The sequence below is a fragment of the Hemicordylus capensis genome, chromosome 2, assembly GCF_027244095.1.
Source record: "Hemicordylus capensis ecotype Gifberg chromosome 2, rHemCap1.1.pri, whole genome shotgun sequence".
NCBI lineage: Eukaryota > Metazoa > Chordata > Lepidosauria > Squamata > Cordylidae > Hemicordylus > Hemicordylus capensis.
The window spans coordinates 256,292,168-256,305,753 of NC_069658.1; the positions used below are offsets into that span (position 1 = coordinate 256,292,168).

A 13,586-nucleotide genomic window follows, 5' to 3' on the forward strand; every position below is an offset into this window, starting at 1 on the left:
AAACTACGGCCACACATGATTAACTTAACTAACAGAGACCTGCAGGTTTTTTGTGAAAAGGAAATTCTGATTGGCACTGAGGGAAAGGCATGTTTAACTGTAACTCTTACTCATGCTTGCCTAAGTAAAGTTGTGCCGCCGAGTCGGTGTCGACTCCTGGAAACCACAGAGCTATGTGGTTTTCTACCATTGCCATCTCCCACATAGTGTGAGATGATGCCTTTCAGCATCTTCCTATATCACTGCTGCCTGATATAGGTGTTTCCCATAGTCTGGAGGTTAGTCTGGGAAACATACCAGCGGGGATTCAAACCAGCAACCTTTTGCTCCCTAGGCAAGTTACTTCCCCACTGTGCCATTAGGTGGCTGCTGGCTATGTGGGGCCTCTATATTCATAAACAGTGTATCTGTGATGTAGAAAGTTCATGTTTAAAGGCAGTCTGCCATTGGTTCCTGTGCTCTGCAAGGCTCCCTGCTGCCATCACACTGCCCTCCCTGCAGCCTCCTAGGTCCACCTGCTGTGTCACACCACCTTGCTAGCCCTCGCAAGGCCTCTTGCCACTTTTCTGCCACCTTAGTGGAGAGGGAAAATAAAAGCCCATGAGAGGGAAGGGGATGACAGATTCATGACAAAGACTGCTAACAGACTCATGACAAAGACTGCCTTGCTGAAGACGTTTGGCTGTAGGGATCCCCTCCCTCAGTCCGAGGGCTCTCCTACTCAAGCAGCTACATTCAGAACCAGGCAATCACTTGTGCCAGGTCTGGCCCCTTCTAACTCCAGCTTCTGAACGTTCAGTGGGCAAACAAATGTGCCCTTAGTTAATTTTACCCTGATATGGGGAATTCAGAGGCCAATAACTCAGGAAATATGTCATTCGTTGTTTTTCAGACAATGGGTTGATTAATTAAATTAATTTATTAATTAACTATCTTAACTCATGCAGCACATCTGCATGCTAGTACTTGATTGCTCCCCTCACCCCCTGCCACAGCCCCCCTCACATCAGAGATCTCTCCAGCCTCACGGGAGCCACACTCCTGCTGCTTCTCCTCCATCCCATAGCTTCCATACCCCTCACCCTTCTTGGTCACTCCTTCATCTCTTTACTCCAGCCCCCTCACCCCTCTTGGTCATGGCTACAGTGTTGTGGTGCCTATTGGCCAAGCTGCAGCCCCCTATCCCCACAGACCTCCCTACCCTCACCCAAGCCCTGCTCTTCCCCACAGGAGCAGCAGCAGTTGACCAGGCCCTTCCTTGCTGCCACCACCACCACAGCTGCTTGTTCTTTCTCATCAGGCCACTGACAGGCTTGGGCCTGTCCCTCGCCCTTCCTTCTTTCTCCCTTCTCTTCCCTTCTTTCTCTCTCTCTCTCTCCCTTCCTGAGTTAACAGATCTTGTTAATCTCATTTCTTCATCTAATTCACACAAGTGCAGCCTCCTACTCCTGAAGGGGCTCTTTCCTCCCTCATGACCCCTTTCTTCACAGACCCCTGTCCACCATCCTTTTATATATATAGATCCCTCTCTTCTACAATCAAGAACATCTTCCAACAGGTAACACTTGTATTCCAACTGTCCTTAAACATCACAGGCTCCTCCTCCCTATATGCATATGGAATCCCCACTGCCCAATCACCACAGTGCTTCTGCTCGCAAACTCTCATGAGAGCTACCATGCACAGAATTAGCCATGGGTATGCCTTAGAGAATTATATATATAGATTGTATATTTTGTTACATTGGTTGTGCAAAATAAAGTCAGAATCCCTAATGTTGTACCAATATCAATTTTGCATAGACAATTTTGCTGTTAAAACTAGCTGGATGCATCACTCTTTACACTAGATGCACAGTTAAATTTTGTGTAGTTTTTGGAAGAAATTCTGAATATCATACTTCCTTGTTACCTACAGATACCAAACTTGGCATGGACAATCCTGCCTCTTAAATTAACTGAATGTAATACATTTTGTACCACAATGTTTTCATAGAAAGGTTCTGTTCTTTAAAAACATATTTTAAGGAATTGTTCTCCACAGATTTTTAACACTCAATCATCCGATCAATAATGCAAAAATAACATTCCCCAAGAAAAGCAGGGGATCTTTCTCAGATTTGAATTTATCATATATGGCCATTATGCAATAAAATGAAGTTGTCCTTTTGCAATAAAATGAATTTATGCAACTTCAAGTGAAGTTAAAATCCAAGAAGTTTCAATTTTTTAAACTTCCTTTTTAGACTCATTAACAAAATAATTTCTGCATCTCAGCCATTTTTCAACAGATAAACAGGTTGCTCACCTGTAACAGCTGATCTGGAGGTGATCCGTTGTATTCATAAAGAATGGGTTCTGCGCCTGCGCAGGGACCTCGCGGACCGACTGACTAGCTCCTCGCGACGCCTCCAACCGCCCTGCACGTGATCGTGCCCATACTTTAATAGGCGGTTGGGGCGTGTCTTCCTCAGTTTCTGCAGACCGCCAGACACCGTCGTGCATACTGACGATCCTTCTTGAAACTTCAATTTCACCGCCTTGATGTTGCGGGGAGGCTGGGTGGGTATTATGAATACAACGGATCACCTCCAGATCATCTGTTACAGGTGAGCAACCTGTTTATCTGGATCGTGATCCGTTGCATTCATAAAGAATGGGTGATTAGCCAGCTTCCCGCTTAGGCGGCAGGTCATCAAGGCAGCACCCTCTTCAGGATACTTCGACCAAACTCTGCATCTTTCGCTTGCCGTATGTCCAAAGCATAATGCTTCACAAAAGGATGACATGAGGCCCATGTGGCTGCCCTACAGATCTCCGGCAGTGGCACACCTGCCAAATTTGCTGCTGATGCTGCATAAGCCCTCGTTGAATGCGCTTTAATAGAACTTGGGGGTGTCACACCCTGAGCATTATATGCCAGCCGCACGGCACGTACAATCCACTGCGCGAGCCGCTGACGCGTCACTGATAAGCCCTTAGGCTTGCCACGGTAAAGTACAAACAACTTGTTCGTTTTCCTTATGGACCTAGTGGCGTGTAGATAATACAGCAAGGAACGCCTTACATCTAACGTATGCATCTTGATTTCCAACTGTGTCTGTGGGCCTTGGAAGAACACGGGTAGCACAATATCCTCATTGATATGAAACTCCGACACTATTTTGGGCCTGAACCTAGGATCCAGGTGCATCACTACTTTCCCCGGGTAAATTTGGGTGTAGGGCCGATCAGCCCGTATCGCAGCCAATTCGCTCACCCTACGTGCTGACGTCATTGCTATTAAGAATACAGTCTTTAAAGTCAGCATGCCCAAGGGCGCAGCCCCCAAAGGTTCAAACGGTGCTTCCGTCAATGCATTCAAAACTAAAGTTAAGTTCCATTGCTGAACGGGACGCTGTACAGGTGGGTACATGTTATTAACCCCTTTCAGGAATTTCTTAATCTTGGGGTGTGAAAACACAGTCTTTCCATCCCAGCCACCATGCCCGGCAGATATAGCCACCAGGTGCACCCGAAGTGATGAGTTTGCCAAGCCGGACATTTTCAAGGTCGTCATATACAGTAACACCTGCATGATAGACGCCCGTTTAGGGAAGAATCCTTTCCTTCTCGCATAGCTGCGAAATCTCTGCCATTTACTATTGTAATTACGCCGGGTCGAAAGCCTCCTACTATTAAGTAGGATCCTTTTCATTAACCTATCAGCCACGCTGTCAGCTTCAGCGTGTGTAGTTGTGGGTGTAAGATCATCCCCCTTTCTCAACTTAGCAAGTCCGGGTAAACGGGAAATTGGTGATACCGGCCCTGCGACAGCTTCAGCAGAAGAGCGAACCACGGTTGTCTGGGCCACCATGGTGCCACCAGAACCCCCTGCGTCTCGTCTCTGAGAATTTGCGCTAATACCCTGGGGACCAGCGGTTGTGGGGGAAACAGGTAATATAGGCCCCCCCTCCAGGGACGCTGGAACGCATCTCCCAGCGAGTGTTTGCCATGTCCTGCACGAGAGCAATAACTCTGACATTTTTTGTTCGCAGCAGTGGCAAACAAATCTATTTGCGGCGTACCCCACTTCTTGAACAGCGGCCGAAGGTAACACTCGCTCAATTCCCATTCGTGCTGCTGGTTCAGCTGAAACGATCTGTTCAGCATGTCCGCCTGAACATTGTCCTCCCCTTTGATGTGCAACGCCATAGGGCGTATGGAGTTCGCAATACACCAGGTCCACAGACGCTGGCTCAAATGACACAGGGTTCGGGACACCGTTCCACCTTGTTTGTTGAGGTAAGCTATGGCGGTTGTGTTGTCAAGGTTCACTTGTACAACCCTTCCCTGCAACTGGGGGCGGAAAGCCTTCAACGCCAAAAACACCGCTAAAAGCTCCAGATAATTTATGTGCTTCAGTTTTTGTTGTGGAGTCCACCGACCCTGTACTTGACAATGACCACAATGCGCTCCCCAACCCCATAGGGAGGCGTCCGTTGTCACCCAAAAGGATGGTGTCCAGGGTCGGAACTCCCTTCCTGATAGTAGATTGTCTCGTTGAATCCACCACCGCAGTGACCTCAGGACACCGACAGGGATGAGTAACATATTTTTCTGGTTGTCCACATTCGGACGGAAATTGCGGAGGTACCACAACTGAAGGTCGCGCATATTTAGACGGGTGTAAGCTACAGTAGAGTTGCAGGATGCCATTAGCCCCAGAAGCCTCTGGACGGCCTCCGCTGGTTGACGTGGCAACTTCTCGAACAGAAGCACTAAATCCCTGATCTGCTCGTACCGTGACTCCGGCAGAAAAGCCCGCTTCTTCGCCAAATCCAGTATCGAGCCTATAAAGTTCACTCGCCTTTGGGGGTCTAATTTGGATTTCTTCCAATTCACATTGATTCCCAACTGTTGAAGCAGCTGCAAGACCAATCGTGTCTGAGAAAGTAACCCTTCTCTGTCTGCGCTCACCATAAGCCAGTCGTTGAGGTAAGGGTACAGCCTTAGGCCCTCTGTTCTTAAGAACGCTACGACTGTTGCCATCACCTTTGTGAACACACGCGGGGCTGTTGAGAGCCCGAATGGCAAAACTGTGTACTGGTACGCTGTATCGCCTACTGTGAAACGAAGGAATCCTCTGTGATTCTCGCGAATCCCTATGTGAAAATAGGCATCCTTCAAATCCAAGGTGACCGCCCATTCTTCTTTCAGTAAGAGATGCAGAATGCCCTGTAAAGTGACCATTCTGAACTTCCTCGTCTCTATATAACAGTTCAGCTCTCTTAAATCCATTATTGCCCTTATTCCCCCATCCTTCTTGGGGATCTGAAAATATCTGGAGTAAAACCCCCTCAGTCTGTCCATCCACGGCACACGCATTATTGCTCGTTTCTCTAGCAGCACCTGCACTTCGTCCTGAAGTGCTGGTGTTGACCTGGTGTATTTCACACCCTGGAAAGGTGGCAAATTCTTGAACTCTATTGCATAGCCATAAGTTATAATCTTCAGCACCCACTGATCTGATGTTATGTTGTGCCACGCATTGGCGTGGCGTGCCAATTTGATGGATACATTGGCTAACGCGAGGCTCTTCTCGGGAGCCTCGGGTACTCTGGCTAATGCGAGGCTGGTGTTGGGAGCCTCGGGTATTGTAGTTGGTGTCGATATGCGGTGTTGCAGTGGATGGACCTTCACTTCAAAGAGACTGCTTAGATTGGTCTTTAGCAGCCCTCTGGCCTTTAGGTTTCTGATAATAGGGCCTATTCCTTTGATAAGGCCTGTTTTGTCTCCTGTAGTCTCTTCGATCCTGCTTATTCGAATACCTATTTTGTTGTCTTCCGTAGGGGCGACTACGAGACTGCTGACTAGCTGAAGAAGTGGATGTCATGAACGTTTTTGCCGTGACCTTCATCTTTTTCCAGGATTCCATGGTGTCATCCGTAGAGTCTGCAAATAGCCCTTTCCCATCAAAGGGCAAATACTCAATTTTATCTTTCATCTCTGGCTGTAAGTTAGTAGACCTCAGCCACGCGTGACACCGCAAAGTAATAGCTGTTGCCATTGCCCGCGATTCCGTCTCCGCTAAATGCTTGTACGTGCTCAGCAACTGCCTGGTCACCACCGTAGACTTTTCATAGGTCTGTGCTAGAACCTTTTGTAAATCATCTGCAGACAACGTGGACGAGTCCTGGAAAAAAGTGTCCCACAGATGGTGGGCATACCGTGTCATACATGCAGCATAATCGGTGATTTTCACTGCTAAACTGGACGTAGAATAAACTCTACGTCCCAGGACATCAAGCTTTCTCCCCTCTTTATCAGCAGGGGTAGTATGGCGTTGCGCACCCTTTGACGATGCACACTCCACCACTAAAGAGTTCGGGTCTGGGTGCCTCACCAGGTAAGTGTTATCAGCTTCTTGCACCCTATACAAACTCTCCAACTTTCTCGAGGTGGGCGTTGAAGTCCTCAAAACAGCCCATGCCGACTGTGCTGCCTTCGTAATTGCTGGAATCATTGGTAGCGACACAGGGTGAGTGACCTTAGCTTTTGCCATCATATTATACATGGGATCTTTCAGATCTAAGACTGGTAGCTGAACTTCCAGGCCCAAAGCCTCCGCCATCTCACGTAGTTGCGCATGGTACGCTTTTAGTTCCTTTGAGGGAGAGATCGAGGTACCCGGCGCTACCTCCTCTGGAGGGTCAGGCTCTCTGGGCTCGTGCATGGTACTTCCCTCAGTGTCTGACAAATATGATGTGTCTGAGTCGCTGTTCCTACTGCTCCCAGTCTCATGTGATGAAACACACTGCGTAGCAGGGACAAGGTTAGAAGGTGCTCTTTGCAACGACACTTGGGGACGTATGGACTCTGAGCGGTGTGGCAAGGATGGGTTATCTTGCGGCAATCTGGCCTCCAATGGACGCTGCCGCTGTGGCAGTGGATCTTCACGAAGTGACTGCTGCGCCTTCCATATCTTGTATTCCGCATAATCTGGTGGAAAAAACACTTCGGGGTTGTGGCGGAAACCACAAGCATGTGTGATGTGGCCCACAGCAAGAGACGTGGCCGTTGATGCATCTGCCGTTCGTGCCAGAATAGGTATCGGCTTCGGCAGATTACGATGTTCCACCAAAGGAGTCATGAGCTGTCGAATGGGACTCGTGGCTACTGAAATGAGTCGAGTAGTCTCTGGAGTATGCATGGACGGTCGCCCCGGAGACGCAGACGGAGTCTTAGGCACTGCTGTCCCACTCAGCTGGTCGAAGGTAAACCCGTGAAAGGTCGACCCGGATGGCGTGCCTTCACTTGAATCCAATAGGGCCAACAATGGAGTCCGAGTTTTCTGCACAACAGTTTGTTCCTGCATGACTCCCTCACCAAAGTCCATATAATCCTCCGGATGATAAGTCACCCTGGGCGACGCCGGAGAGTGAATTGGGGTTCTTGCAGGAGTTAAGTCCGCCACCAGCCGGTGTCGGTCTCCAGTCTGGAAAACACTCGGTGTTGAAGCAGTACATTGTTCTGTAACCTGAACTCCCGCAATCTGTGTAGACGAGGCTTGTAATTCTGACACCTTCGGTATCGAGTCGCACCCCGTCGATGCCGACAGCAGCGGGTCTATCGATGTCGGTGGCGAAGTCGACGCCGGTAATGCCCGATCTCTAGATTCCGTTCGATGTCGAGCTTTCGATGCCGACGCGTGTTCGTGCCTCGACGTCGATCTCGATGCCGACCTAGATGTCGATGGCGAACCTTCCGATGACGGGGAACTTTGTTGCACCCATGGAGACGGAGTCACCTTTAAAGTAGTATCCCAATCTTCCGCCTCGGTCTGTAAACCCGTCGGCGAAGGAGTCCTACTACGGACTCGTGTCTTTTTGGACCTCTTCCTCGGTGGCGAGGAAGCGCCCTCTTCGTCTGTGGAGGAATATCGCACCTTTTTGTGTTTGCGCCTCTTCTTCTCCACACTCCTGGGCCTTTTAAACTCCTCTTCCATAGTGGCTTTAGACTGCGATGAGGCAGAGTCCACAACAGGAGGAATCGAAGTCGACGGTATCATAACGCTCGTTACCGACATCGATGTCGAGGGCCCCGAGCCTGGCCTCGGCGTCGGGGGTCTAAGTGCGTCCTCGTACAGTGCCACCCGCAAACGCAACGCCCGATTTTTCAAAGTTTGTTTAGAAAAAGAGCAACAAATCTTGCAGTTCATCGGGTTATGTTGCTCACCAAGACAAAGCAGGCAGGCATCGTGTGTATCTGTTGATGGTAATTTTGCTCTGCAGTTAGTGCAGCGCTTGAAAGTTGTTTTAACCGCCGCTTTCGACGCCATAGCGCTCAGCGTCTCACGGCCAATAATAATGTTCCAATTTACGATTTTCTTAAGGGATATCCAAAAAACGTAGTCCAAAACAGTCCAAAGTTCAAAGCCAAACGTAGTTCCAAATCCGTTCCAGTCGTTGTACCGTGAAAACTATTAATTTACCGAGGAGCAATCGATCTGAGGTTTAGACGCAATGGCGGTCTAAAAGAAACTGAGGAAGACACGCCCCAACCGCCTATTAAAGTATGGGCACGATCACGTGCAGGGCAGTTGGAGGCATCGCGAGGAGCTAGTCAGTCGGTCCGCGAGGTCCCTGCGCAGGCGCAGAACCCATTCTTTATTAATGCAACGGATCACGATCCAGATCTATCTCATATTTGGAGAGGTGTTGTTGTTGTTGTTTTGCCTAGTTGATGTGTGCTTACTTTCAGGTAGATCTGAAAAAGAGTTCTGATTTTGTGACCAATAGAATGTTCAGGGCTTGTAATGGATGAATGTAGAAACTCCTCATCTCAATTATACTAGCACAATTGCACCATCATAATACTACAACTATTAAAGAAATATACATCATATAACGCAATTCACTGTCTCTGTAGAATCAACACTAAATGTGACTTTGTGGAGGGTATTGGATTGCCAGCACTGTAATGATAAACTTCCTTTTTACAACCCCTTAAAATTAGATTATCAAAATCTGCCGGTTTAAGACCACTTGGCTCAAACTCCATAAACCTTGTGGAACTTGAGCCAGATTTAGGTTTTTTTTCTACCATTGAATATGACACACCTGCTTAAAAATTGGACAAAATGGGTCAAAGTGTCCATTTTCAGCACTATTTACTTTTTGTACTTGTGGCAATTTTTAACTAAAAAGCATTTGAACAGCAATTTTAGCATTTTAAATGAGATACATTTTTGGGTCTTGACAAGTAGTTTTATTTGTTTATTTATCAATCTATCACATTTTTATACCGCCTGATATGTAAACCTCTAGGCGGTGTACAAATGCATGCTATTATACATACCAAGTAAATTATGCATGCCAACTTTCAAATTATTGGCCCACAGGTATCAAAATTCTAAGCAATAGGGCTTATAATGAGAGAACCTTTTTTATACAATGCATCTTAACAGTCCTCTTGGATAATTATTCAATTAATTCATGTTGAATGTGTGAAGTATGAGAATGAAACAATTTCAAAATAATACCTACTTTCGCTCTTTGATGGCAGCAGGATATTTTCATAGATGTCATTTTCAGAAACTTGTCTCAAAATCAGCGAGACTATATAGCACCTGGAACCTTTAACTGGGAGAGAAAGAAAAGACATCAGTAGAGAATACAGATTGCTAGTCAGAGCAGCACTGGCTTATGTGGAACCACAGTGTTTTCTAGGTTAAAGTCATCCATCACCATCCCTTATAGTATGTTGGTAGCTTCACAGTACTGCCGCAAAGGTGCCATGTCCATCTTGAAGGGGAAACTAAAAGCTTTCCCAACCCATAGTTTTATCATCAAGAATTAGAAGTTCAGCAGCAAGGCAATCCTTATCACAGCTGCTTAAAATTAGGTTTGGGATTGTTCTGTGAAAGAAACCTAATTGGCCAATTGAATTAACACTGACTTCAAAACTAGTAGACAGATCTGGCAATCTCTGCCATTTTCATCACAGATCTGTGCAACTTATAACCTACCATAGTCCATACAGCCTTTCAGCTATGTGCCCCAGTTAGGAATGTCCTTACTGCCTATATACATGAATAAATAAAAATTCCCACAAAACTAAATGAGAAGGGCTGGATCTCTTCTTGACAATTTCCCCACTGACTCAAAAAATAGGCACCTTTCAAAGTGCTAATTATACTAGCACAATAGTTCAAGCATTGTGAAGATGAGGAGTTGTTTCAACATTCTATAATGATAGGCAGGGCCAGCCCACCCACTAGGCCAACTAGGTGGTCACCCAGGGTGCCAAGTGGGCAGGGACAGTGAGGACCTGGGTCATGTGGGAGCCGCCAACCTGTGCCCTTCACCCACATGGACAGTGTACACTGCAGGTGTACACACGTCTTTCAAGCAGACCAGTGGGTGCTCCCCATCATCTCCCCCCATCTGCTCCCCTTCCCTCCACACTGCAGCCTCCTCCTCCTGCGGCTTTCACAGTGAGTTACAATGGTGTTACGTATAATGTCATTGCAACCCACCATGAAATGTGGTGAGTGATAGCAGTGGCAAGGTTGAGGAAGAGGGCTTGCCATGAAAGCAGTGGGTGTTGGCAGAGGTGGCCAGGAGGGCTGGTGGGTAGGCAGGCAATGGCAAGCCTCTGTCTGCTGTGCCTGCGATGCCTGCCATGACCACCGCCTCCACCCACCGTTCTTGTGGTGAACTACAGTGATGTCAATAAAGACAAAGAGAAAGTAGCGGATGACAGTGGTGATGGTGGCTAGCGATGTGCACAAAATCAGTTTGCCCAGTTTGGTTTTAGTCATGTTCAACTTGTTCAGTTTTAGCATCCTGAACACAGCCTGTCTCAGTTTGTCTCACTCAGAGAGGCCTCACTCAGAGAGACCTGAAATAGGCTGGAGTGGTCTGGGGGATATGGAGAGGGTGAGGCTGGTGGTTGGAGGGGGATATGCTGAAGAACCACCACCCTCTCTCACACACACACAGCTGCAGCAGCACTAGTACTCCCGGAGACCACAGAAGCCCTCGGAGGTGGTAAGTCCACCTCTCCATCTATATTAACATAACTGATACCCCCAAACCATTCCTGAACTGGCCGGGGGGGGGGGCTAGTCTCAACTTTGAACCAAACCAGGCCCAGTTTGGTTCAAGGGTGAGCTCTTGAACTGGTCCAGTTCGATGTTAAACTGGCCGGAGGTCAAGCCGGTTTGCACATCCCTATTATTGGCTGCTGCCAAGGTCACCAAAAGGGCAGATGACAGGGAGTGCATGCCTGCCCTCTCTCTTGCTTCACCTGAGGCACCCCTGAGCCTTGGGCCAACCCTGCTTATAAGTCCTGAGCTTTCTATTGGTTATAAAATCAAAACCATCTACTAGAATGCTGTGATCAGTAATGATGTTGTGCAATGTCACAAATTGAGCTCGCTTCTAACTTGCCCAGTAACCCACACTTTTCCTTGGTCTTTGAGACCCAAATAAAAGGGGGGAAGGTGGAATGCCTGGCAAAGATGGATAGGTTGTCCATGTGGGTGTGCATGGAGGGCAAGTTATAAGTGAGCACAATTTTTGATATTTCACAATGTCATTACTGATCACATGGCCCATCTGTTAAGGCAGCGGAGTCAATCTTAGTTGGCAGGTATGCTGGATTTGGTTTTAATGCACCTCTAGGGGGCCATCTCTGCTTCATGCCAGCACCTTCTCACACCTGCCTTGTGCTGCTGCCTTTTCACACTCCGTCAGGACCCAAGGTTCTCTGTCGGGACCCAAACAATATGCTTGAGACCCTTTTATTTATTTTAAACCCTTTCTTTCTTGATTACACTGCCGCCACCAAATTAAATCCGAATTTGGGTTTCTAGCACTAACTTTGATATTGTGCTGGAGCAGTAATGTGGGGAGAATTAAATAAACACAGTTGAAACAGTTTTAAAGTTCCAAAGCAAAGCAAACAACTCATTCATGTGTAATAGCTTCAGCAGTTTCTTATTCACCACAATGTATGGTCAAATGCATAATGGTTTGTGAGACCAAATAAGAAGCTTAGAATTGGCAAGATTGTACACCGCCTCTTATATTTCAAACTTCTTTTCAAACTCAGGTACTTATATAAGATTGTGTCAGTGCATCAATGAAGGCTTTGCTTTCAAGTTACTGAGGTGACTGTTTAGAAATAACAATCTTCTTTAGACCTTCAGTACTTTTATTGGTGTATGTTACTAGCAATGCTTTTCTGCTGGCTCCCAGGGGCCCCCCAGACACTTGAGTTTGAGTCTCCAGGCTCAGAGATTTCACTCTTGACATGCACAGGAGCCTCACAGCATAATGAGCTCTCCATTTATGGTACATGGGGACAGGTCACTTAGTTAACAGTGGGCTAGTTGCCCCCAGATTCAGCTACTAACAAGCAAATTGGACAGGGGAGCAGATACACGCCCTCGCTATGTTGGTGATGTGTTTTAAAAAAACAAAGTAACTCCATTTTACTTAGAAAACCTCAGTCTGACTTAAAGTAACCCCAGCCCAGCTCAGGGCCATCACGGCCTCTCATGATCAACTTTATTATCTCCCTCCACTAAATTGTATCGATGAAACTTGGTTCTCACAAGATTCTCATTGTTCTTTGCTGACAGTTAAGAAAACACGATGTAACCAAATAAGGAGTGATCACCAGATGAACAATGAATCATCCGCATGCGTACTAGATACTTAGTCCACCATTTTGTTGCCACGTATACTATGTCTAGGGTGTCAGCATCATTCAGATTGTTTGTATAAATGTAAGATGCACTTGTAACCAAACAGTAATCAGTTTGAGAGCATAAAGCCCACTGATTACCTGTTGCAACTGCAGTGCAATAAAAGCCTCAAAAGTATTCCCACTGAGTCTGTTTGATTGGCTAAAAGGCGGACCCAGGGACGAACCGAATTCACATCAGACACACTAAGTAGACCCCAGAAGTCAACTAAAGCATGTTAACTTTCAGCCAAGGCCACTCTGCACTCGGAGTGAACCTCTCTTGGCCCCTCCCCTCCTTTTGCAAAGGATAGCAGCAAGTTAATGCACCAATTAACTCAGCAGGGGGCCTTGGCTAGCCACGTGGGAATAGGGATGTGTGTTTCGTTTCAGATACAAAACGTTTTGTGCACAAAGCAGGCCATTTCGGCTGTTTTTTTCGCCAAAACAAAACACCCAATGCTCAAACCAGAAAATTTTGTAGCCAAAACAAAACGTACCTGTTTCGGATACAAAACGTTTTGTTGTTTTGGCTGTTTTGGAACTCCATTTTGCAATCACAAAAAGTCTTTCTCCTTCAGTCTCCATTTTGAGTTTTGACATCTGTTTGAATTTCCAGCCCTTGCAACCCACAGATTGGCCAGCGAAAGCATGGGCTGATCTGCTGGCTATTGCCTCCTTATTCCTTTTAAGCAAATGTAAGGGTAAATTTTACCCTCATTGGCTAGTGGGGCAGTGAGCATTTACCCTCATTGGCCAGTGGGGCAGTGTACATTTCATTGTTGTTGTTTCACACTGTTGTGTGTAGATCAATTGCATTTTAGGCAGGGTGGATGTGGATGTTCATGACCT

At 47.0% G+C, this 13,586-nt stretch overlaps 1 protein-coding gene across 21 annotated transcripts in view; it reads right to left on the minus strand.

The window, feature by feature from the left end:
* Positions 1-13,586, minus strand: part of LOC128344935 (uncharacterized) — an 83,877-nt gene that overhangs the window by 34,931 nt on the left and 35,360 nt on the right. For all 21 annotated transcript variants that reach the window (XR_008316130.1, XR_008316131.1, XM_053296045.1 and 18 more), the window contains one exon: positions 9,527-9,622. Coding sequence is in view for 19 of the 21 variants with exons in the window: in XM_053296045.1 (XP_053152020.1) it covers positions 9,527-9,622 (96 nt within the window). In the remaining 2 variants the exon portion in view is untranslated. The remainder of the gene's footprint in view (positions 1-9,526; positions 9,623-13,586) is intronic.